Consider the following 27,886-nt stretch of genomic DNA (forward strand, 5'->3'; position numbering starts at 1 on the left):
CTTTAAAGCAGTCACAAAAAAAAAAAAACACACTATACACAGAGTAACATTCATCTGAATGACCAACTGCTCATCAGAAACAATGGAGATCAGAACAATGTTTTTAGAAAATACAAGTATTGATAGGTAAAGGAGATTTGTGTGCAGTTACTCTCAAATAATTCACAAAAAGAATACACAGAAAGAAAATGATAATGTGAAGGAAGTAAAGTATTTATTAGAGGACATAGAAAAAAGATATATGGGAATTCATTGAACTACTCTTGTGACTTTTCTGTATGTTTGAAATGACTTCAATATAAAAAATTATAAAACAGATGAATATAGATACATGTGTTATTCTACACACAAATATTTTCTAACTGTCCAATGATGGAATCTAGAAGTAGCAACTCAGTAGCAAGGAACACACCTGGTACCCCAATCTTGGTTCCTAAATACCATTCCCTAGTAAATAGGGAAAAAAAATCAGTGCTCCTTGAAGAAATAGTTGAAGGTTGAAGTAGGGAAGGTACAAGATGAGCCTGGAACACCTCATGTTGTCAGAATAGGAAGTGCTCAAAAAATGATGTAGGCATGTTGAAAAGATACAGAAGCCAACTTAAAGGAGTTCCCAATTGCCAAACTCAAAACAACTTGAGCAACAAAATTACTGTAATGGATTATAGGCCAGAGAATTAAATATCTGAGTCCTTACTAATATAACTAACTAAATAAATAAATGTTTAAAAAAAGGTACAGCTCAGCCTTACAGTAAAATTCCAGTTTATAAATGTGGAAGAAAAGAGGGAAATAGAAAATCAATGTTAGGAAGACATAATAATTATTGCAGGCAAATCCCACCAATGGTTGGTAAGATTCTTGGCAAGAGATTTGCATAGTTTCAGAGTATCCCCCCCCCCAGGATATTTATTAATTAAAAGGAGGAAACTGGGAGGAACCTGGCACATACTGTTTAACTACTAATTTGCATAATAACGTCTTATACACCCTCATATGTCAAACTGAAAGGGCATACTGATTTTACAGTATTCTTAATATACACATGTGTACACAAGCATAGTAAGGAGAAAGGGAAAAACAAATACAAAATGGGAGTGGCAAGGAAAAACTCTGCAGTTGAACTAGAAACTGGAGGTATCAGTATGAACTTAACAATTTCTAAAATAATATTTATTATATATATATTTATATATAAATGTGTGTGTAGCCTTCTTTCTCTGCCAGCAAAAAGGACCTAGGACCTGTGATATCTCAGGAGCAATGAGCATATCTAGTTCTCAAATCTTTATTTCTAAATACCACTCCTTTTAAAAGGAACTAGGTTCCTCCAGGAGAAATGGCTGAGACAGAGAACGTACAAAATGAGTCTGAAATGTCTTTTTTGCTAGAAAGTAAAGTTCAAAAAGTGTTGGGGGGTATATCAAAAGGACACAAGAACCAGATTTTTCATTTGGCTCCCCCAAGCCAAATCTTAGATAATTTTAACATCAATATAAATACAGTTAACAGATAATCCTCTGAATAAAACAGAAATCTATGAGTCTATACTTAATTTTTTTTTAATCTGGCAAAATAGAGCTGTTAATTTAAATGACATTTGTAGGTAACACTTTATCAAGCAAGGCAATGATTTGAAAGGCAGACATAATTAAAATACAATCACATGGATGGTAGATGATAGATAACAACAAGAGGATGATTCCTTACAGTAAAATGCTGAGAAATGTGGAACATGTAGTGAAATTGAAAAATCATCATTTTGCAGCTATCATAACAAAAATTGGTTTGGGCAAGAATTATCAAGGGAGGGGAAAAGAAGATGTTTGTTAAGGAGCAAAATACTTCCATAATCTTAAAATACTTTTTCACACATTGCCTATTAGTTGCAAGTGAAAAAATAACTATACAGTGAGGACATACAGCAATACTTTAACCAAAGTACTGACTATTTTTGTTATGGAGAACTGATCTTCATGGTAAATAAATATCACCTGAAAGCAGAGATCTTATTTATCTTTGTATCTCCACCATCCATCTCAGTATCTGATAATTTTAAAGAATTTGTTGGTTGAATGGATACTACCTTCCTAAATTGTAAGATGCTAGGTCCTAGATAATGTCTTTATTCGTCTGTTTCCCATCTCCAACTCCAAGAATAGTGAAGACACAAAGTATAGTAGTTAAAAGAAAAATGAATTTTTACACTAGGTATACAGTATTTGTTCCTAAGTTATGTAATATTCCATATACTCGCCTCAACCAAATTTTCAAAAGTAAACATTTTCAAAACATTTTAACAGTATATTATAAAACCAGAAAAATTAGAATCTAAAGAATCATTCCAAATATATATTTAAATACTAACTTTGAAAAATCTTATATCTCCAGATATTCTACAAAAGGAAAACCTCGAAAATAAGTTGAATAATAAAATTTATGGATACACTGAGGTTAGAACCCAACTTTATTGTTACAATCAATTTTTATTTACAGAATATAAATCTCTTCAAAAAGATACATTCCTTCATTTAATCAATGGTAAAAAGCCTTATTAAACAGAAATAAAGCCCAAACATCACTTATATTTGAACAGAAATACAAACAGCTTCATTAAAAGTTTATGAACACATAACAAAAATGTATTTTTACTTAAGCAGTTACATGAATGACGCTGTTTTTAATTTTCTTCACTGGCAACCCCATTTTATCCACAGAACAAATTTTACTTAAATTAACAGCAGTAAAAATGTAAAAATTAAATTTTAAACATGAAAATATGAAACAAAAAAAACAGGAAGTATCTTCATTACCAAACAGATTAACAAATTCTCAGACACTCAGATACTTTCTGAGGCATATCAAAACACCTACATCAAAAGTTGCATTCATTTGAGAGGTATCAATATATTTTCAGTGCTGAGACTATCTGTAGCACTTACAGTATATACAAAGCAGCATCATACTACTATGGTTCACATTTGATAAACACAAATTTAAGCTTTATGCCACAATTTCCCAATTCAACATACAGCTAACGCAATGACAGTTACTCATTTCATTTTCTTCTTCTGAAAGTCAATAAGAACATTACTATTTAAACACATGGAATAATGCCATGTCTTCTTCCTTATAATCACAGTTTAGTTTAAAAATTAAATACTTGATATCATGGAAGCCTGACCTAGCTGTACAAAAGCTCTGAAATAGAGTACAGTCAAAAACTTTCCTCTTTGCAGATGCCATTAATTTATAGTCACTTTAGTACAGATAAATACAGGAAACTACTTCCGATTACTGGACAATAAAAATTTCAATGTGTCACTACCTGTAAGTAAGTAGCAAGCACACCACAACCACAACCATGGTAAGTTAACACTCTCATCTCCTCCACTGCCTTTTGGGGGTCTTTTCCAGGCCACAGGAGCTAGTTTACGTAGATACCATTGGGTTTCAACCTATCTCTGAAAGTTTCTTCATTATAAGTTTTGAAATTTAACTAATGGAATGCCTGCAATTCCAATCAGCCAGTTCTTTTCTTATTCTTCACTAATTAGTTCAAATACAATATGTAATGTTTCCAATTTTTATAAACATAGGTGTTGTATTAAAATGATTAATGATATTCTAAATACCATTAATGGGTAATAAGTTAACAAAAATCAAACTAAGAGTATTTTAGAGAGTAATTTTTTCATAACTAGAAAAGCATATGGTAGCGTGGCCAAGCAGTCTAAGGTGCTGGATTAAGAAAAACTACAGGATTCATAATGAACACAGATATGATATTTTAACCCTGCTATTTTATAACATCAGTAGTATAGTAAATGCATAAAGTACAGAAAAGAGAAAGAAAATTTCAGGAGAGAAACCTACTAAAAACTTGAATTTTAGATGCCTCAAACACAAGAGTTTACGGTGACTATAAGCACTATCGTCATTTTTTCCATGCCAATAGTTCAGATCCATTCCATTTCAAATTATAATCCATAGTTCATTCCATTTCAAATTATAATCCAGAAATGAAAATTTTCAGCATAAAAACTCTGTTCAGAAAAATCTAATTCATTTATGTAATATATCTTCTTAATTTCAGCTTTCAAATATTTAAGTAATACAAACCCAAGTATTTTCTTTTATAGCAACATATTTATAGATTGAGCTTCAAAGATGGAGGAAAATTCATTTAAAATAATTGATACACTTTTCTGTCCAAAGATATCACACCCAAGACATGACACTGTAATCACACAAGTGGGTATGAAAAAGAGAAATAAAAAGATGGCTCAATATAACTAATGTCTTCTTTTGAAAAAGAATCAAAAACAGATTGCCTTAATACATAACTAAATTCCCAGTAAAAGGACATTCTAAAATCTAATGAACTAAAGAAAAAAAGAACAAATCAATTTTGAAATAAAGATAAAGCTGCTTTACCACATACTTACAACTCTTTTTCCTCTGTGCATAATTACTAGCGTTTGCCTTCTGTGTAAAATAGGGCAAGTTGCTGCCCAAAACAAAACTCTCCTAGCATAGAGCACTGTTAACTTCATCTATCAACTGAATGACTGATTAGTATTAAAAGCCTAAGTTTATATCACTTTGGAATGCAGTATAAAATGCTTACTAAAAGCAATTTAAAGAAGAAAATAAAACTGATAGTATTTTCATTTATAATATGAAGAAAACAATTCATAAAATGGTATCAAAGGCTTCTGTATTATGTAAAAAAGAAGTACCTGTATCACCGGAAAAGTGAAGGTCTTTAATTTTTGACAGCGTGGGGGAAACTTTTTTTCTTTCAATCTGTAAACTTTAGTAACATACTTATGATGTTAAATATTTTTAGTTCAGCAAAAACTAAAAATAGTTGCCATTAAAAGATTACTTCTGTCTTTTACAATCTTATAATGAACAACTTTAAATTTAGAAAAGTCATCTGAGATATGCTTAAGATGAAGTAAGAGCTATTATTTGTCATATCTTTTGTATATATGGGATTTAGATTCACATCGAGATATATAAAATTTCAAGGTCTTTTTGGTAGAAAAATGTTAACAACTCTGAAAATAGGAAAAGGTAACACTTTAGTTTGCAACCATTAAATTATACCTTTAATTTCCTTTAGCATAGAATCATGACTCAAAGAATGGAGCTCTTATTAATGTAACAGTGTATAAATTCAATGTTTCCAGTAATATTACCTCACAAAAACTAATGGCTAACTAAAAATGAAGAAAAGTTTTATTAGGCACTGAGAGGCTAAATAAATAAGTACTCACATTAACCAAAGCTGATAAACCCTATTTCCAGTTCCTGTGATCTCACTGTGCAGCCAGAACTGTTGGCTATTTCCAGTCTAAAACCAACAAGCTGGATCATTTCCTTACAGAAAAATTTCTACAAAAGGGAAGAGAATGCAAAACAATACACAATCTCATATGCAAGATACAATTCACACTAATTTACAAATTTTTATTTACACTGTTTTATATACATTCCAGGCAGACCTAGTTGATGAGTTTTGTGCTCATACTGATCTCAGATGATCATGTGAACAATATGATTTACTACCACATCTCTTTGATTTTCCAGAAAATGGTGGCAGCACGGGGTTAGGAGGAAAAAAATCATCACTGGTCAGGTAAGATCATATAAGTATGAAAGGAACAAAAGGAAAGAAATTGTGGAATTTTGCTTGTTAAAGCATCCAGGCCACTATGGTCTACTGACTAACACTGAATATACATGAATGCCACTTCTAACAGCCATTTTAATATTTACAAAATGAGTTCTACCAGTTGAGTTATTAGGTAAGGCATTCAAGTTCCTTAGCTTAACACGAAAAAGGCAACAGATATCTCAGCAAGCCACAGGACAAATTTTAGAGGGCTGATTTTACAGTGCTGTTGAGATTTACCTTTCTTTAGAATCCCATAATTGATCATTAAAAAGGGAAGCAATTTTGAATCCTATTGCTAACCTACATGAAGATCCCAAAAACCTATACAGGAAGTAGGAGTATCACAACACTCAAAATCTAGCAAAGAGTGGGGGCCACAGATTAAATATCTTACTTTGTTCCCAAGATCCACTGCATACTTCTAGGGCTAAGTATGCACCACCTACTGGACACTTTTCTAGTAACAAGAGCACTTAGCTTATAGCAGATTTCTTCATAGGCCAATTACTAAATGCATGCAGCTTTTATTCCTGGTTACATTCACTTCTATATACCCTCTCTAAAACACGATAGCGTCAAAGCTGGCAGCTATGCACAGTCTACCAACAATGGTTCGGTGAATCTCTATTCAAAATAGTTTGAAGAATATGGAGTAAGGTAGAAGAATTATATTCTCTCCTCCCATAGTTCTACAGATATATACTGTTGCACTTTAGAAGGCAGAAAGCAAAAAAAAAAAAAAAAATTCATGAGTATTATGTATTCTTCATCGTTCTATGAAAATGTTCAACCATAGATGAAAATTCCACCAAAAATAAGTTTCCAAGTTCACTCTAACATTATAAAAAGCTACTAATTGTTTAATTGGTTCCATTCATTTAATCAACTAGGCAAACTATTGATCTTACAGTAATATAGTTTATAAACACAAAAGTGAACATTTATAACATTGGGGAGGTAGAAACTAAATCTTGGTCTAACACTGTTATAGATACAAACACATTTTAAGATTCTACTTATGTAACTAGAATTTACCATTTGAAATGGCCTTTAAATGTTTCTACTTACTTTATTAGCTTTAACTATCTTGAGATAATCCAAGTATTTTAAAGCACTTGTCTGAGAATAAAAGTCATTTGGAATAATACATCAGACTCCCCAGAAGATTTTTTAGAGAATAAATTTGTGGCTGCATATTTTGAATATGCAGATCCAGTAAGTCAACTTTGTACATGGGCACTTATGTGACCAAAGTGCAAAGCTTATCAGACTAATTTTCTAAGTTAACCATGACTGCTCAACTACACACAACAGACTTCAAACCTTGAAACCTACTAATCTACCCCAAAGATCTAATTTCTTTCCATATAATAATTGCCTCCCTCTCACCCCTAAACAAAATTAAAAATACACTTCAAAATAGGAAAAATCAAAACAAACAGAAGCCCTTCTACCATGGCTATTTCTGCTTAATTCACATTTGTCACATTTTAAGTGTACAAGATCAATGTCCTACATGTTCCTTATTCTTTTAATTGCCTCAACGTATTACTCTGAACTTCTATGTATCAAGTAATTATTTGCTATCACTCTTTAGACATGGAACCAACCTAAAACATAAAATTAAACCATAAGGAATGAGTCTGGACAGGTAAAAAAAAAAAGAATTAAATCTAAATGATATTTTTGTATTTCCAAGTATGATAAATTTTGTATTTTTTTCAAAAATTAACAATACTAGTGACCATTTAATAATCAAAAACATAGACTATCTCAGTAAGTAAAACAAAATTTTTGGTTAGAAACAATTTGATATAGTAAAATTTTAAAAACTAAAACTAGTTAACTATAGTGACCATATTTAGCATTTCAAACATTATTTAATACAGGTTTTGGTAGCATTAATTCATACTTATTCCAAGATTATACGGTAAATATTTATATTTATACTGCCAGACTATGTAGAGAGAGGGGGATTTAATTCTACGTCATATTCCCCCAAAAAGAAATGCTTTCTAATATTCAGTTCAACAAGATGTACCACCAACAGAGACAGTAGATGTATTTCACCCAGCTAAACAGATATTTTTATATGAACATCCTAAGTTATCTACATCAGTCAACAACTAGCATTTTGAGAGTAAATGATTCATTTTACTTACAGTGCATCAAGATAAAAAGGTTACACTGAACTAGAATGTTTACTAAAATTAATCCTGTTAAAGTAAAACATTTAAAAATTTCTCTGGAACATTTTCGTTGCTTACACTCAAAAATCAGGTGAAAGCAGTCACAGAATCACGTTGAATTTATAATAAATAATTCACATATAACAGAGATTAAATTATCAAAGAAAGGCTTAAACTGACATCTTTATACCTTTTGCAGATTTAACAAGTTTCTAACCCGCCACATACTGATAGCAATAGGTATATTTCTTGACATCACTCAGTCTATTTAAAAAACAGATCGATTGTTTAGAGGCATAATTTGTAAAGCAAGATAACCAATTAAATAACAGAATTTTAACAAATATTGGCTTTTTGGAGTTTCTTAAGAAAAGATTCACAAGTACTGCTCAGCTACTTGTGAATAATGAAATCTCTTCTTTACTCAGGCACTTTTAACGCAGTAACCTCAGGCTTCATTTTAAAGTATTGGTTAAAACGAACAATTGCATACCTAGTGACAAAAGAGAATAACAAAAATATTAGTCAAAGCTGAAAAACTTAATCCTTCCTTTATTTCCACTCACTCTGCTGGTTTCTTAAAAGTTGATTTTTAAGGGATGTATTTTTAGTTTATTGCACCACCTACTGGACACTTTTCTAGTAACAAGAGCACTTAGCTTATAGCAGATTTCTTCATAGGCCAATTACTAAATGCATGCAGCTTTTATAATATAATGTTTGACTAAAAACAACAGCAATGTTCCCTATAAGTTCTAAATGTTAATCCAAAAAAAAGTAAAGACAAATGTAATGTATATAATAAAATTTAACTTACCCAAGGAAATCAAACTCAATAGTGGAGTATTTGGCTTGAATCAAAGCCCATAATCCCCAAAAGAAATGAGAAGCCTTAAAAGAAGGAAAGAAAATCAAGAATTATGATGCTTTTCTTTACAAATGTCAATTTGTTAATTCTATCCTCTTCATCAACTCCATACACACTACTTTCTTGCTGCTCTCTTCATATAAAATATCTAAAACTCAGATCAAACTGAAATGTACAGTTACTACATGGCTCCAGATCACTTTTGTCCACACCAGAGAGCTATGGTAAATTATAAGCACTTAAAAATGGAGTCCCAGTTCCAGTGACCTGCTTTGTATAAAGAAGAGTTTAGCATCAGCACTCATAGGTATTGGCTAAGTGTTTTTCATGATTATGACTACTAACAGGCTTTCCTGTAACACATTATCAAAGGCCTTTGTTTTCTGACATAAAAATATAAGCGAAAAAGTGAATCTCAATCTCAGAAATAATATATTTAAAATGTAAAAAATGTTCTAGGAGTGACAAACATCTGAAAATAATTTTGTTGGTAACCAACCACATCATAAAGTAATACAACTTTACTTATGTCACAAAAATATAAGTCTTGGGACTTAAAGGGAAATTACTATGTAATTAGCAACCATAAAATAATTGTATGTGCTTTACAATCTACTTAACGGGAATTCTTTTCTTTTTTTTTTTTTTTTTTTGAGACAGTCTCGCTTTGTTGCCCAGGCTAGAGTGAGTGCCATGGCGTCAGCCTAGCTCACAGCAACGTCAAACTCCTGGGCTCAAGCAATCCTCCTGCCTCAGCCTCCCGAGTAGCTGGGACTACAGGCATGTGCCACCATGCCCGGCTAATTTTTTCTATATATATATTAGTTGGCCAATTAATTTCTTTCTATTTATAGTAGAGATGGGGTCTCGCTCTTGCTCAGGTTGGTCTTGAACTCCTGAGCTCAAACGATCTGCCCCCGCCTCGGCCTCCCAGAGAGCTAGGATTACAGGCGTGAGCCACCTCGCCCGGCCTACTTAACAGGAATTCTGATACCATTAATAAGTTTTCACTTCCCAAGAAATACTATTATAATTAGAAATATTGTCAATATAAAAAACAGTCTTAAAGGTAAGGTTTTTGTTTCAGTTAAATTCACTATAGAAATAGCAACAAAAGGTCTCTAAGAAAAAAGTACTCAATAGCTGTGACCTTAGCATTTTTAAAAAGCTAATTTGGTAGGTGAAGTAACACAGTGTACTAGAAAGAATTCTTAATATGAATTACAAGGTGCAGAAGTTCAAGTCCAGGCTCTATCACTAACTCCCTTTGTAATCTTTAATAAGTCACAAATTTTTAGTGTCACATCTATCATTTGTAAGATGGGAATAGTATTAGACGTTCAGTATTCTATGCTGAATATTTTTTCAAGATTAATGAAAATAATATATGTAAAAACAATTTCAATCTAAATATCTCTATTTTAAAAGTATGTTGCTATAAAGATCTCTACTTAAAAATACTACTGCACTTTGTTTTTGTCTTCCCCAAAAATATCACTGGGCCAGGCACGGTGGCTCACACCTGTAATCCCAGCACTCTGGGAGGCCGAGGTGGGTGGATCGTTTGAGCTCAGGAGTTCCAGACCAGCCTGAGCAAGAGACAGGCGCCATCTCTACTAAAAATAGAAAGAAATTACTTGGACAGCTAAAAATATGTAGAAAAAATTAGCCAGGCATGGTGGCGCATGCCTGTAGTTCCAGCTACTTGGGAGGCTGAGGCAGAAGGATTGTTTGAGCCCAGGAGTTTGAGGTTACTATGAGCTAAGCTGACGCCACGGCACTCTAGCCCAGGCAACAAAGTGAGACTCTGTCTCAAAAAAATAAATAAATAATTTTATACACACACACACACACACACACACACACACACACACACACACATCACTAACAGCTACTCTGGAGGCTGAGGTGGAAGGATGACTTGAGCTGAAGGAGTTCAAGGTCAGCCTGGGCAACATAGCAAGATTCTATCTCTTTAAAAGAAAAAAGAAAAATCACTAACAGGATATATAACTTCCTATGAAACAATATAGTAAAGACTGGATAGGTAAAGTCACATGCATGAAGCATAATGGTTTAAAAAAAATTGGCTTCTAGTGTTACAGCTCCTTTAGAGAATTTGTCCAGCAGGTTTTCCAGTCCTTACCAAAATACCCCACACACAGAGAAAATTTTAAAATAAACAAAAAACTGGGCTCTACAGTATGGATTTGAGCAACTTAACGTGTCTTTGTTTCCTCATCTGTAAAAATATATTAATAGGTAATAATAGTATCTACACATCACATATACCAAGTATTCAATACAATATTAGTTATTGGTATTATATGAAATTGGAATGATAAAAATAATAAAGAGTTTCAAAAATGGTCTTCTTTCTACCTAAGAAAGCAGCTTAGGTATTGAGAAATAAATTATGAGATTAGATGATTTTGTTCTTTTGAAAGTCTAAATCAGAAATTCTTAAAAGTAGTCCATGAACCCAGAGGTGGTTTCTGAAGCCCAAAACTATTTTCATAATAATACAAATAAGTCACCTCCAGTTTTTACTACGTTAACATATACATTGATGGTTCAAAAGCAATGGTGGGTGAAGCTACTGGTTCCTTAATGGAAGCCAAGGCAGTGGCAGCAACTATACTAGTATAATAATGGTCTTATTCTTCACCATCACCACACTCAAGAGTAAAAGCTAGTCTTACTAAAGAATGTCCTTTATGAAGCTATTAAAACTATTAATTTTATCAAATTTCTACCCTTGAGTACATGTTGTTATAATATTCTGTGGGACAAAAATAGGAAGTCTAATGTATACAATGGTTATCTCAAGAAAAGCATTTAGGTAATTGAGCTGTGAGTTGAATTAGCACATTTTTAATGGAATACCATTTTTACTCGGAAAAATGACTGATATACAAACTAGATTTATCAGACTTGGGTATTTGGCAGACATTTTCTTAAATATAAAAAAGATAACTTGTCATTTCAATGAAAATAACTGACAATATTTGTTGCCAATGATAAAATTCAAGTTTTCACCCTAAAATTAGAACTTGAGAAAAGTTGTATTTGATTCTGTGAGCTTAACAGCTTCTCAGTATAGTACTATAAGCTTTTCTGATGACACTGGTGGTGATATGAAATCTTTTGGTATCATATAGAGATGTGTCAACATTTGGGATATCTACACTACTCAATAAATCAGTATTTTCCAAATAACTAATAATGTTAAAATTATAAAATCAGGTACAGGCAATCATTCAAAGTATAAGATAAGCCAATATATTTTAATGTAATAGAGTAAAAAGTTAATTGGTATGTTTAGATTATACATTGCAACTAACCTTTAAGAAACTACCACTTGTTGAGTTTTGGTATAGTATCAAAAAAGAATATCCACAATTATCTGAAAAAGCAAAATACTTCTCTTTTCCAACATATGTGTGTGAAACTAATTTTTTCATGTATTTCAACCAAAACAATATATTGCAACAGTTGGAATGCAGAAGCAGATATGAGAATCCAGCTATCTTCTATTAAGCCAGACATTAAAGAAATTAGTAAAAGTGAAAATAATGCCATTCTCCTCAATAAATTGTTTTTTGTTTTGGAAAACAGTTATTCTTTTCATTCTAAAATATGGTGTTTATGTCAACATGTAATGAGATTATTTTAAATATATATATAATAAACATTTTGAGTTTTGTTTTAATTTCTAATATGATAAATATTGATAACTAACTCACATAAACAAAAGCTCATAGAGGTCTCAAAACTTTTTTAAAAAAGTATAAAGGGAAGATGGAAAACTTTGAGAACCACTAGTCTAAATCACCTTTACATATTTTAAGTGATACAAACTCATCTATGGATGATACTCTAATCTCTTCCTCCTACTAAGTTTGTTCTATAGTAGAAAAGACTAAGAAATTAGGGGCCACTGTGCCTTTTAAATACACATCAACCAAGCTCTTCTCGCCATTTTCTTTATTTCTGTTTTGTTTTGTTTTGTTTTGTTGTGTGTGTGTGTGAGAGAGAGAGAGAGAGAGAGAGAGAGAGAGAGAGAGAGAGAGAGAGAGAGAGAGAGAGAGAGAGAGAGAGACAGGGCCTTGCTCTGTTACCCAGGATAGAGTACTGTGGCATCATCATAGCCCACAGCAACCTCAAACTTCCAGGCTCAAGTAAGCCTCCTTCCTCAGCCTCTTGAGTAGTTGGGATTATAGGCATGTGCCACCACAGCCAGCTAAGTTTTCTATTTTTTATGGAGATGGGGTCTTGTTATGTTGCTCAGGCTGGTCTCAAACTCTTGATTTCAAGTGATCCTCCCACCTCAGCTTCCTAGAGTGCTAGGATTACAGGTGTGAGCCACTGCACCAGGCCTCTTCTCACCATTTCCAAGCAGAGTTGGTAAATGTATTTCTCAATCAATATTTATTCATATAGTGATATAAATTAACTAAGTGATTCTACACCAGAGAAGGATTATACATAAAACCTCACAAAAATCTCATTTTGGTAGGCAAAAATTTTTATAGGGTGAAAAGTGAAACATTTATTTATAACAATAGACTCTAAATAGATGAAGAGGAAAGGCAAGAAACAGCCCATTCATCATTTGCATTCCCAAAAAGGACAAGTAAGTCCAACTAAAATAATACATTCTGTGATTTACTTATACTATTTCTCTCACATTTGGAAGTTAGAGATATAAAAGCCTCTCTGTTAAAGGGCATTTTAATTTCTGGGCTACTCACCCCTGTTGCAAAGAAAAATTCAAAGCATCATATAAGTGAAACAAATAAATAAATCCCCAAACTGTTTTCAGAAAAATCCCTATGTAACTCTTAATATTTTACCAAAAAAGAACTCTAAATCTTCATACAACATGTCTAAATACTCCTCAAACCTTAACAAACCCAGTAGCAAAGAGCAAGACCCATCTCTATAAAAAAATAGAAAAAAATTAGCTGGGTGTGGTGGTGTGAGCCTATAGTACCAGCAACTCAAGAGGCTGAGGCAGTAGGATTACTTGAGCCCACGAGTTTGAGGTTGCAGTAAGCCATGATGATGCCACTGCACTCTACCCAGGACAACAGAGCGAGACCCTGTTTCCAAAAAAAAAAATTTAAAAATCCAAAACACTTAGTTTGCTACATGAATGATACGTTTTGGTGTAATAAGAACTTGGAAGTATATTCCCCCCTCCTTTTGAGAATGTGACATCATATCAGACCCCATATGTGAGAAATTGGGGTGAACTCCCCCTCTTCTCAGAAATGTTAAGTCACACCTTTTCAGAACCCATATACAAGTTACTGACCTCAACTAGTGGACTTCAAAGTACATATAAACTTAAGAGTTTGACATATTGAGAGCTTAGGCCATGACAGACTGCATTCTGTCATCCATTTTTTCAAACAGAAGAGTTCAGGCCTCAACAGGCCTTGGAGCTTTGAAGCCTCGCTCAACATGACCAGCACCACCCACTAGTGTTGAGGGACCTTAGGTGTCTTCATTCATCTACACTGTGTTGGTCAAGCCAGTTTCTCCCAAGAGACTGCTCATAAAAAGAGAGGCTTAATCTTTAATTAGACTTTATGTTCCACAGAGGCTGTTTCCATTGTAATTGAACTAGACTTTAATAATTTTGGAACTTACTTGCTATTTGGTTAAGGTACCTCCATTTATCAAGTGTATTCCCTGTGAGATTAGTTCAAATTATTCTTCCCTTCTTTAAGCACATGAATCTAAGGGAAAAATTTTTCTTTGTATGGCAATAATCTGTGTGAATTGCGAAGCCACACTTTGACCATCTCGTTATTTTCACCATACAACAGAATTGTATCACAAAAATCAATGAAAGAAAATTTAAAAACCAGTGGTAAATACTATCAAATGCTCTGGACAGATCAAGTAAGATAAGAACTAAAAAGTTTAAATTGGACTTAGCAGTTATGTCATTATTGGTAAGCGTTACCTGATATTTTTTTATAGCAGCAAGGGAAAAGACAGACTGCAATGATCTGAGAAGTGCATGAAAGATGATAAAGACTGAGGGTTTGCTGATATTTCACCCTGCATTCCCAATTATTTATTCATTCAAACACTTCAGATGTAGCAGCACATGCCGTGATTCCCCGAAAATAAGACCTACCCATAAAATAAGCCCTAGCAGGATTTATAAGCATTTGTGCAATATAAGCCCTACTCCGAAAATAAGACCTACTGATAGGCGAGGCTACGCATCGAATCTGCACAACCCATGCATTTCGTTGCGGAGTGGTAAAGACGATGAGCAGCCCTTCTCATCTGCCCCATCGTGACAGCTACTATCCCAGAGGTGACCAGAAAGGTGTGGGCAGCCCCACCCCACCAACAAGGTCAGCTCCCCCTGTCAGGTCCCGGCCATCCTGTGTGTGCTGCAAGCTGAGGCTTTGAGGGGAAAATAACACATCCCCTGAAAATAAGCCCTAGGGTGTCTTCTTCAGGAAAAATAAATATAAGACCCTGTCTTATTTTCGGGGAAACACGGTACTTAATATTATCGGGTGGGATGAAATTAAGAGTTGGTAAGAGCAGAAAGTAAACTTCCCACCTAAAAAAAAAGCTACAAAAAGGCCGGGCGCGGTGGCTCACGCCTGTAATCCTAGCTCTCTGGGAGGCCGAGGCGGGCGGATTGCTCGAGGTCAGGAGTTCGAAACCAGCCTGAGCAAGAGCGAGACCCCATCTCTACTATAAATAGAAAGAAATTAATTGGCCAACTAATATATATAGAAAAAATTAGCCGGGCATGGTGGCGCATGCCTGTAGTCCCAGCCACTTGGGAGGCTGAGGCAGAAGGATTGCTTGAGCCCAGGAGTTTGAGGTTGCTGTGAGCGAGGCTGACGCCACGGCACTCACTCTAGCCTAGGCAACAAAGCGAGACTCTGTCTCAAAAAAAAAAAAAAAAAAAAAGCTACAAAAAGTCTTGAAAAAGGAAGATAGAGCTAACAAAAGGAAAATTGGTAATCTTGGTGAGGGGGACTGGCGAATCCATGTGTGGGTAGTCTGCTAAATTCTGACATATTCTTTCTATTCTGAAGATAGCAAGAGGTCCTGATGCAAGAAATTTACACATCTTAGAAGAGAAAAGGCAAGAAAAGCACACTACAAAGGATCATCAGAATTTTGACAAAACAAAAAGAATTCAGACAAAAACTGGCTTAATAAACAAAGGATTTTTAATGGTTTCTTAACGAGGAAGAACTAAAAATTGGTATCAGAACTGAAGTGTATAATAAACTTACAATATACCCTTATGCAGAAACTAAGCATAATGTAAATTTAGAGGACATGCTAAATTATTTAGGAATATTATCAAAAAGGTCTTAAAGTTTTATGTCTCTATCAACTGTCCCTTATCCTTTTTCTATCTGACTTTCTATTGAATTTATGACATTTTATTAATATGAATATATTTATTACATATTTCATGGATATTCTTTTATTTTAAATCAGATTAAGTAAGTTTCCTTCCAATTCCAATTTGCTAAGAAACTTTCCATTGAAATGGGTGTTAAATTTTATCACAAAAAAGTTATTTTGTGATTTTATTTGCCATTTTATTTGCCATTCTAAATTATAAGCACTTTGAAAGAATGCATTGTTTTATTCCTTTTTTAAGCTACCCATCTACCTGACCTAGAGTAGCAATAAGTACTTAATATCTAATTAATGAATATTTATAAACGACTTGGTGATCAAACCAGAAACAACTATTGTTTCATACCACGTACAGATACAAACACAGTATCCAGAAAAAACTGTTAAAACATCAAAAGTTCGCACAGGAATCCAAGTCAGCTCTCTAAGAGCAAACAGTGCAACTGTTAACTAACAATCAAGGAAGTGTATGGTTTTATGTGGAAATTAATAAATCAATGCCTAAAGAACACGAGAAATTAAATAGGTATATGAAAGATACAAATTACAGCAATAATAATATTCCTCTTGTTAATGCAAAAACTGGCTAAATGATTCTGAAGTTCATTAAATGACCTAATGAGAAAGAAAATCCTTCAATTTCTCTACTTTAAGACCACGTTTAAATAGAATAAATAGAAACAGCAGGCATCCTAGGACCAGCTGGATAGCATGCCATTAATTGAACCAACAGTTCTACCAAAAATAGATATGAGAACAGCAGGTAAAGTCACATTTCAGCACACTCTATTACTTGAGATGTATTCTCAGTGACTCTGGGGATATGCTGCTCTCAAGACTATGAAAACAGTACACTTGTGAGCCACCATTAGGGTCTACTTATAAAGACAACATAGCAAATATTCCCCATGTCAATTGTATAAAAAATATGTTAAAACTAAAAAGTAGCAGCTAAAATAACTTTACCTATTATTCAATTTAATTGTCTAACACCTTAGTCAAAAGCTCATTCCAGTGCATCACGTTATTTTCAAAAGATAATTTAAATGAGATAGTTTCTTTAAAAAAATGCACATAAAGAGAAGTGAGTCTTAAAAATAAAAATAATAATAAACCATTAAAGCACCAAAGAAGCTGGAAGTAAATGCTTATGACAAGAAAGTAAAGAAGACAAAATATTGAATAAGCCATAAAAAACATAATTCTACTGGTCCTTCCAAGTTATTTTTATCATGATAACATTAGGATGTAATGATTAAATCTATGTGGAAAACCTCATTTCCCGTGAATCAGTCTTTGATTATATGTTTTTTTAATGTAAAGAACAAGGATACAGGAAATTGTTTCACACATTAATTCTAATCTTAACTACAATTCAGTCATTATTAAATAAGTAATTGTTGAATATCTACCAATGTCCAGATACTATTCTAAGGGTTGGGGATATAATAGTGGATGAAACAAAATTTTTGTCCTCAAAAGCAATGTAATAGAGTAACGTAAACTATAAGTAATCATGATTTTTCATTATTTTGAACAAAAATTCACAAAACTTAAAATGGGAAGTTGTTTTATAAGGTGATGAAAATTTAGAAACTTCTTAAATTATCCTAAGAATCTTTCACATTTTTACATTTAAACTTACCAATGCAAACTGATTGACTTGAATGAAGAGTATTTCTACCTCCTTTTCAGTAACTTCAGTCCCAAAGCCCTTATACTCTTTGTAGGCTTCAAGGTAAGAACGCAGCCACTGACTTTGTAGTTCTCTATCTGGATAGAGACTATAGTCCACATCACTCACACCTTTGGGGGAAAAAAATACACTGCAGATTTTAAAAACATACTATTCTGCATACCTTAATAATCTTTACCATCAACATTTTTTTCATTAAAAAATTAATCATTCTGTATTTCAGCTTAAATTCTAAGGCACATTACTATTGATCCCCATAATCAATTCTCATTCCTTCAATTTTTCCTCAAAAAAATATCTACATCAGCAGCTCTAAATCTGCATTTTAATAAGCACCTCAAGAAATTCTTAAACACACTCACATTTAGAGCATTACCTAAAACTGTGCCTCTAAAACTTTTTTTTGACTATGACTCATAGCAAGAAATACATTTTTACTGAGATCTTATATATACATAATTTTCACAAAACAGTATTTATCCCAACTATATCTTCCAACTCTGATATTTTCTATTTCTATTCTTTTCCATTCCTTGCTTTAAAAAAAAAAAAAAAAAACGTCATTACCCCACGAATTTGATTTCATAATCCACAGTTTGAAAAACCTAGAAGTCAAAGTTCATACTATTCTGCCTAGCATTGAAGGTTCTTCATAAGTTGGTCTAAATCTACCCCACTAGTCTTACAACCTTCTGTTCTTCCACATGTATTTTATATCTTGCGAAAATAAGTAACTCATCTTGAACTTTGTTCCCCTTTCCTGCAGTACCCTTCCTTCTCTTCTACTTGTATATCCAAATCCTACCTAACTTTGAAATTTTGGCTCACTTGAGTTTCCTTTCATATTCACAGCAGTGACCATCTACATTACTAACATATCTCATTACATGCACAGCTGGTTTTCCCTCCTGTAGATGAGATATATAAAAGTACATATAGCACATGTGTGGGGCTATGGTATATATTTATAATAATAAGCTTCATGGAAAATAATAATAGGAAACACTAATTAAAACATTTTTTGACTTATTTTCTAGTCCGGTAATCTGAAGTATATAAAAATACTCCAACACATAAACTCATGCAAATACAAATTCAACAATGAAAAATTCCTATTAGGTCTAAACCATCCAGGAAAATTTTCTAATCTTTAGTTTTAGAACGTTTCATGTTTCCAAATACACTCATATGGATTTTAAATTAACTCCCCTTACATCTAAAAAATAAAAAAACTAGTGATTTTAGATTGATTATAGACTAATAGGGCTAAAAATGACCAAGTTTTCAATATTCACAGCCAATGACACACACAAAAATTCTTGAGCTTTCTAGTGACCCAAAATTCCAAAAGCCTGAGTTTACAATGGAAGCAGCAAAGGCTTTTAAATCATAAAAAATTAGGTTCAAATTTTAGTTCTTTGTATTTTACTGTGCCTTTGGTGAATTACTTTCCATATCTGTAAACTAGGAATATTACCTGTGAGCTGAGGAGGAAAAAGAGATGAGATTTATGAAGCACCTTGCACTATGACAGATCTCAACAGAAGCCCCAATCATTCTTTTTCTCCTATGCATTATTTGCTGAGGGCAATTAAGGAATAAATTTTGGTCATCTCCTCTTTCTTCCAATAATTAACAAAAACAAAGAAAAAAGATCAGCAAGAAGGAAAAAATGTTGCTTCAGCTGATCTTCTTTAAAGAAAGAAAGAAGAAAAAAAAAAAAAAACCTCCAAAAATGTCATTTCAAAGTCAAATAAGTCACTCCATTAGTTAAGCCTTGGATTTTTTTACCTGCAAATTCATTGAAATGATTTCCAATATCATATGCCAGGTAGTTGTATCCAGAATATTCATAATCAATGAACTGTACATCACCTATGTGAGACACAAAAACAAAGACATTAAGAAATCACATACAAGATCAGAAAATCCCTATGCTATTTATAATTAAATAGCTTCCAATATTTTGTCTCATTGTACGTGCTTGGTTACATGCACTTCTGAGACGATACAGGGTAAGGCTGTGAATTTTATGGCAATGAGCTTTACAAAATTCAAATTATTGCTTTTGATCAACAGCTTCTTTGTGAACACTAATGTCCACTTTATTAAAGAAAAATGAAGGTATCGTCATTCTCAAATACAAACAAAAGCAAAATATGTCTCTCACCACAAGGGGGCATCAGTTACTTAAAAATTTAAGTGTAATTAGAAATGAAAACACTTATTGTTTGAAATTGTTAATAATCTATGTAATTTTTACAAAAACCTAATCTGTACTACACCAACAGTAAACTGACAAGCTTATCTACATGTGGAAATCAAATAAAAACTTTTAAAGACTTGAATTCCATAAATCTTGCAGTTATGCTATATAATACTATTTGCTGATCAACTTAATACCACTATTAGTTGCTATCACATTTTTACATTTTCCTTAAGTGCTCCATAACTAAAATTCCGTATCTGAGTAACATTAAGGTAGTGGTTTTATCTCTTAAAAACAGCAAAGGTATGGTTTCTTTTAACATTTATAAATTTGAGAAGTGTTTATATAAGTTAAATAGATTCCTATTCTAAATTATTACTACATACACATATGTATGTCATTATAATTCTCCAAAGGTAATCCTGTTCTCCCTATCCAAGAGATATACTCTTACTTGGGAACTTTTAATTTTTGAGTTCTGAATATTATGAAGGGTTTGGCTCAACAAAGATATAGGTTTTTACACAGACAAGAGAAAAAGTAAGAAAAATCAGAGAAAAAAGAGAGACAGATGTTTAAAAAAAAAAATCAACATAGGTCACTGTCTACACCAGGGATCACAAACTCAAAGGCTTACAGGGGCATGGAGTTAAAACAGATACATGAACTGAGATGGCTGTAAGAATAGTTTCTCAACTGCTTGTATTGAAAAAATGTGTAACACCTGTGTAGTTAACACTGACTTTTAAACATCAAGCTGAAGGAAAAAAAACAAACTCCTGGTCAATGGACATTGGCATTTCCCAAAACAGCTTCTGAACTATAATGTCTTGATATAAATTTGTAAGTTTAATTTGGGGAAGTATGTTAATAGTATTCAAACACAAAGAAAAATAAAATTATATGACAAAAAATGTCATGGCAAATGTGTTTCACATAAAAGCAAAATCTTTTCAAAAATATAATTGTATTTAATATATAATTCTAAACTTGTATAAATAACAGCCAAGTTTAGAGTAAAATAAATGAAAGTTTACAGTAAAATAAATGAGAATGATCAAAGTATCACATCCCAGTTTTCAAAATCAATGCATATTAGAAGAAATGTAAGTTTTAAATGTTGGTGACAATAAATCACAGCAATTCAACTACCACAATTATCATATTCTTGAATTCATAGGACACTATTCCAAAGAGTCTTACAGTTAACCAAATCACTATATTAAACTGCAGAATAGGAAGTAGAAACATGTTTTAAAATTCTTTTTATAAGAATCATAGGGAGTGAGAGAGTGAAGACCACCATCATGACTAAAACACTCGCAGCCATGAAAATAAAACATGAAAAAAATCTCATTTTCAAAATTAATGACTAGCAGAACTGCAAATGTCATATGAAAAGTACATACTAAATAGTAAACACTCTGATCTAAATGATTAAAAGGGGAAAATATATATATATATATATATATATAATGCATAGGAAAAAAAGATGAATGGAAATAAAGCAAAACAAAATGTTTCCACTGGTTTTATTACAGGTGATAGACAAGTGACTTTTTTCCTTTTATTTTTCTGTTGTTTTAAAAATTCTTTACAATAACTGTTACTTTTTGGAAGAAAAATGTCATTCTAAAAGAAATAAGATGAATTATCTACACAAAGCTGTCCATAAGAGACCAAGCATGACTTAGGAGATACCTACCCACCAGCCCTCAGAAAATCAGGATACAAGAATATTTACCAAGTTGTACAACTGAGCCAACCTAAACGTTTTAATATAATTTTTTAATTGCAGCTGTTGATTGCTTTAGCTCTTAAAACACAAATTCTTGTAGAGCTCATATTAACTGTTACATGCCAATAAAAATACACAGCCTAGTCCTGAAGTTTACTTTTGCCACATAAATAAAAGCTTCAATTTCAATTTTCAGAACTATATTTAGAATTTGGCAAATATAGTTAAAACTGCAGGTAAACATGCCTGCTTGTAAAGTAAATACAATTTAATTAAAACATAGCTCATTTTAACAAAAGTTAAAATATGTTTCAGTATGAATATTTTAGCAATGACTTTTTGTAGTAGCATTAATTCATTAAAACTAGCCTTTATTTTTAAATGCTATGTTGAGTTATAAATAATGAAATTTAAAAAATAAGAAAATGAAGCTAACAAGATACAGATGAGGCTGTTACCAGGCTCCGTGCATGTGAACAAGTGATGCGATAAACCTCCAGTCAGTGCGTTTAAGAAGCACGGGGTGCGCCGCCACATGGCAGCAACAATGGCATACCTAATCTGTAGCAGATGAAGAAAATTTGGCAAACTCACATTGTACAAGACACAAAGCTTAAAAGGAAAAAAATTTAAAAAAAAAAATCTGCATTAACTATTCTTTTTCAAACTATTGCAAACAAAGTGGAACTCAACCTTAAATTTAATCTTCTGCAACAAAGTAAAATTAAAGAGGCCTATTTCCTTCCCTTATTCAGGGTGCCAGAAAAATCAAATTACTGGAAAACGCCTTCCTAGCAACAGAAAATATACTATCTTTTTTTCTTTGATAAATTTAATTTCTGATCTCTAAAATTTCCCATTTTTTAGAGGAATGGCCACATCACTATTAATAATTAACTAGCTCAAATGACATGACCATCTCGTTAATTCTTTAAGACATAAATTTTTAATTGCAGTTTCAAGAATGGAAAGACAACGAGAATACTCCCTAAAATTTTATAGGTATGTGCATTTTCTAAGGATTCGGTAATTCTCAATTTTCCAAATTCTCAAGGAGTCCCTGACTTCTAAAAAGTAAAGAACCACTACTTTAACAAATAAGACTGTTATTTGTCTGTATATAATCAGCACAATGACAAACACATATTGGATAAAGTATATGATTAATGGATAAGACTATAATGTGAATTTCCAAAAGCTAAATTTTATTTTTTATTACTATATTTCTTATATATCTTCACCACAGTAATTAAATATACACACTACTGGGTTAAACCATTCAAATCTCAATATACTGAAAATAGTCTACCAATTTTAAAAGTACTTTGAATGCAAAAAATAATAATTTATTACCTAAAGCTACATAGTTATCACATGATACATATGTCTAGACAATTCCTTTATTTTGTTGTTGCTAGGAAAAAGGTATAAAAATAAAAAGCAAAATAGTCAATATGAGAACCTGAAGATCTTTGCAACTCACTTCCCTTGTTTTGTATTATTAGGCAAGTGGAAAGAGAACAATAAGAAAAGTAACCATAATCATACTAATGTTAGCAAATGTTTTCTCCCTTATACAGAAAAAAGGCCAGAAAGTATTATGGTCTGGGAAACGTTCCCTTCATTCCTCACTCTGGTGTCCAGTAGTTATCTGTGAACACCTTCACCATAGCACTCATCATTCTAAATTTAAGTAACTGTTTAGGGATCTGACTCTTCCAATGCTACATGGCCTTCTGGAGGGGCAGTAGGGTCCCTTTCATATTTCATCATGCAATCCACAAAGCAATACCTAGCACACAAAAAGTACTCAAATGCTAGTGGAATAAATGGAGGTTTTGCAGAGAATGCTGAGACACAATAACAACACGTTTGCGGGGGGAGGAGGGAACAAAGCAAGCATGAAATACCAAAAAAAAAGAAGTGTGGCATTTCTGACATTCTTATGATTGAACACACAAATAAGCCTGAATGCATGAGTTGAAAAACAAACAAAAAACCTAGTAACTATTTTAGGTCATTCCTCCTTAATAGTTCAGGTTTTTACAGTCCATTTAAGTTTTTTATTATCTGACTTAGGGATATTTTATTTTCTGTTAATTGGTGGTCCAAAATACAAATTAAAACAGAGTTAAAGATTATCCTTCATTAAAAAAAACCTCACTCTGGAAAATACAGGTTACCAAATACAAAATAAATTTGTATTTATTTAAATTTTAATGTAAAACCAATCTAAAAATATTCTTCTAAATCATTAAAACATAACTAAGACAACCACAACTATAACAATGCCATCTCATAATTATAACACAGTTGATAAGATTTGCAGTCAAGTGACTAAGAATTAGTCACACACCCACTTTCTATTCATAGTGTGTAAAACTCTAAAATAAAAACCTGGTTTACTCCTTATTCCCAGAAAAAGCTTTCCTTTTCTTCAATTCATCGTATTTCCTTAAAGAGCTATAACTTAGCTTCTTGTATTTTGTTGACAGAAAAACTAAACAGTGATTGCCATTACTGAAATTTAAAGTTCTATGTTAGATATTTTTGTGAGATTTTATGAAGAAATGTGGGACAAGGAGAGAAACAAAATAACCACCAAAAGTCATCAGACCAATAAACATTCTGACAGAGCATCAAGACATGAGAGAGCAATCTCAAAAGCTTTAGCAATTACTTGACATGTCAGTAGTTAAAGAATTAGTTGAAATATTAGATTTGAAATCTGTTAGTAAGTAGTATTACAATTTGTTCTACTTAGTATAAAGTCTAATGATTGATTAATTTAAAAGATGAATGGTAAGTCTTACCGTTTTGGAGCAAGAACCACTGCTTTTGATTTTCTTATTTCTTACTATGTATCAAATTCTATTGTCATATCATTTACGTATTCTTTTCTTACCTTTTAAGGATGTCATTTCCTGAAGAATAGGAATGGGCCGCTGTTTACCAATCACCTAATTCCTGGCACTAACTTTTCAAAAATCTTGACAGCTAGCATCAACTTCAGAAAGGAAGCTCACTCTTCTCTCATATTCCTGAGTCCTGTCAACTGACATCGTGAGAGCAAGTAGAGGCAGTATTTCTTCCTGTGATGCCTACCAGTTCCTGTAACATTCACATGTGAAAATGCCTACAAGCTGCAGGGTGCTCATAGTCTTTGTGTGCATGTATGTATGAATATGTATGTATGTATACACATATACATACCCACAGATACATTTTTAATTATAAATTAATCATTCAAATTATCACAAATTAGAAACTGTAGGTTGCGCTTAAAGACAGACTAAATTGTCATCTCATACCCATGAGCCCTCACTAATACTTATAGGACATAGTTAACCTTTCTGACCTACAGTAACCATTTTTCATTCTATTCAAACAGATACATTGTAAAATGCCTGCCATAAATATAATACAGGGGTTGGCAAACTATGTATATTCAGGCCAAATCCACCCCACCATCTGTTTGTGGAAAGTTTAATTAGAACACAGCCACACTCACTGATTTATGTATTGTGTATGGTTGTGTTCATGCTACAACACAGGGTTGAAGAATTGCAATGAAGACTATAGTATGGCCCACAAAGCCTAAAAGATGTTCTATCTAGCCCCTTATAAAAAAAGTTTGCCAATCCCTACCTTAGTATAATAGCTACAACTGAGAGCTGCTAATTACTTGGTCCAGTACTACATATTTTATATGCATGATCTAAAATCTTGTCAGCAACTATCTGAAGTAGATATTACCTCTAAGTTACAAAAAAAGCAAACTAGAGTTCTAAACATATCAATAGTACAAGAACTGCTTCAGAATCTGTTACATACACATATTTCTAAGCCTATCTTGTTCTTGTTCAGTTGGTCTTTATGGAGCCCAGCAATCTGCAGTTATTTTTTCCAAGTACCCTAGATGTTTCTGATGCAAAGTCAAGAATCAAATATAAGGCCAGTGTGGTGGCGTGTGTTTGTGATCCCAGCTACTCAAGAGGCTGAGGTGGAGGCATCACTTGAGCCCAGGAGTTCAAGACCAGCCTGGGCAACATAGTTGAGACCATCTCAATAAAAAAAATAAAACAAAATCAAATATAATCACGTGTAAAGAGATAAAAAGACTTGTCAACAGCACTTACTTCTTACTTCTATAACTGATTGTGTGGGGATTTGAACCCAAGTGTACTTGGTTCCAAAATCTATTTCTGTTTCTGACTTCTCTTGGGTATAACTAAGCTTTAAATATATCTGCTTTTAAGGGTTACTTAGAGATTTTCTAGTTAAAAAAATATAAAATCTAAGTTATTATGGTTTAAAAATATATGCAGAAATGTCAAGATGATCTAGTATAAATTTATGAAGTTTGCTTAGAATTTGTACATCTGAAAAATTAAGGGTCTGAAACATACTACTACAGATACTGAGCTTGATGATATCAAGGCCAGGTACACAGTAGTGAAGTCCTGAGATCAAGTCACATGACTGACTTAAATAACAAATCAAACATGTTTATGAATATAATATGCAGCTTACTCATTTATTATACGTGGAAATTATCTCAATCTTAAAAGACTCAACTTGGTTTTTATATGCTATAACAAAATAACTAGTTAAGAAGGTAAATAACTTTACAGTCATATATCTAGTTTTAATTAACCTTTTAAAATCACTATTATAAGTAAAATATTAATGCTATGCTACAGTCCCAAATTTATCATTTTTTGCATAGTAAATTTACTAAATCTTGCCTATTAAATTTACCAAATTTATAGAATTTACATTTTTAGGTATGAGACATGGTATGTTCCACTTATAACTTAAGATTCAAATATGTCATAGTTATATTACCTCAAAACCATTAGCTCCTAATTTTGAAACATAATACTAAAGACTAAAGTAAGCTTCCTCCTACAATTTAATGAGTTTTAGATTTTTATCTGAACATTCTAGTGATATTTTTCTTAATGCTTATATTTCAACTAATCACAGAGGAATTTTTTTTAAATAAATGCCACAGGGTATAAACTAGCCTTCTTAATAAACATTATAAAACCATTGATAAGGTGAGGGAAAAACTAGAACATTTCTATAACTAACACACATACATAACCACAAAGACAAGAAGAAACAAATGATACAAAACATATTTCTAAGAAAAAGGTCAAACTCTAAAAAATATATCAAAATAGTTACATCTGTGGAGCTGTAAAATTTGTTTTTCTGTGTAGGAAAGAAAAATTAAACACAGAAGTATGATTCAGGTAACTCTTGGCTAAAAAAAACAAATGACAACCTTGAACTCAAAGTCAAACTGAAGCATTTTATTTGAACTATGGGAACTTTTCATATGACTGATCTTTATGTAGGAACTTTTCATACAGCTGATCAATAATTTAGAAATAGGCAACTGTTTAAATAAAAGAGTAAAACTGTATTTTATAATACCAAAGACAAAGTAATCTGATTTTTTTGGTCCCTTATTTTTAGTTTTATAAACAAGTTTGTTCTATGAAATGAATATGCAAAAGAAACTTGTAAAAATAAAAGTATGAAAGTTTAAAATTATATCCAAAGAAAAGAATAGATTCTCTTTGATTAACTTGCAGTTAAAAATAAAGCTGAGTGTCCACTTCAAATGTAAGATGAAGTCCCTCACTTGAAATTCCATTATATAAAATGTGTTATTAGGTCTTGCACTGAACTTAAAAGCTAAAATACATTGCTATAATGCATAGTTAATGCTCGTCTCACAAATGGCATTGAGATTTGGTTACTAGTATATAATGTAGTACATATATACTATGGTAATTATACATAATAAATGGATAACAATATATTAAAGGACACTGTCAAGTACTTAATGTTTTAGGGTATACCTGAAGTTTAAAAAAAAATGATACCACCCAAAAATTCCAGGACAATTCAAAATAAAGATGTTAGTTAGCTCAGTATATTTTTGAAAAATAAAATCTCTAATCCACAATAAAATATCAAATATAAAAAATCTCAATCATGGTTTTAAAAATATGTGCTTAAGCCTACCACCCTTGACAGTGGTCCTTTGGTTGGTTTTCTTTA

The 27,886-nt window shown here is 32.3% G+C and overlaps 1 protein-coding gene and 1 non-coding gene across 2 annotated transcripts in view; one reads left to right on the plus strand and one right to left on the minus strand.

Moving 5' to 3' along the window:
* Positions 1–2,436: 2,436 nt before the first annotated feature.
* ETNK1 (ethanolamine kinase 1) overlaps positions 2,437–27,886 on the minus strand; it is a 71,864-nt gene continuing 46,414 nt past the window's right edge. The window contains exons 5-8 of the mRNA XM_012785471.3: positions 19,653–19,736; positions 17,811–17,971; positions 8,693–8,766; positions 2,437–8,368 (exon numbers count right to left, since the gene is read on the minus strand). Coding sequence (XP_012640925.2) covers positions 8,296–8,368; positions 8,693–8,766; positions 17,811–17,971; positions 19,653–19,736 — 392 coding nt within the window. The 3' untranslated portion in view covers positions 2,437–8,295. The remainder of the gene's footprint in view (positions 8,369–8,692; positions 8,767–17,810; positions 17,972–19,652; positions 19,737–27,886) is intronic.
* Positions 10,838–10,901, plus strand: LOC142873590 (U7 small nuclear RNA). Its single transcript, XR_012921588.1, has one exon. It is a non-coding gene; the product is annotated as a U7 small nuclear RNA (small nuclear RNA).

This window comes from Microcebus murinus, chromosome 10 (genome assembly GCF_040939455.1).
Source record: "Microcebus murinus isolate Inina chromosome 10, M.murinus_Inina_mat1.0, whole genome shotgun sequence".
NCBI classification, from domain to species: Eukaryota; Metazoa; Chordata; class Mammalia; order Primates; family Cheirogaleidae; genus Microcebus; species Microcebus murinus.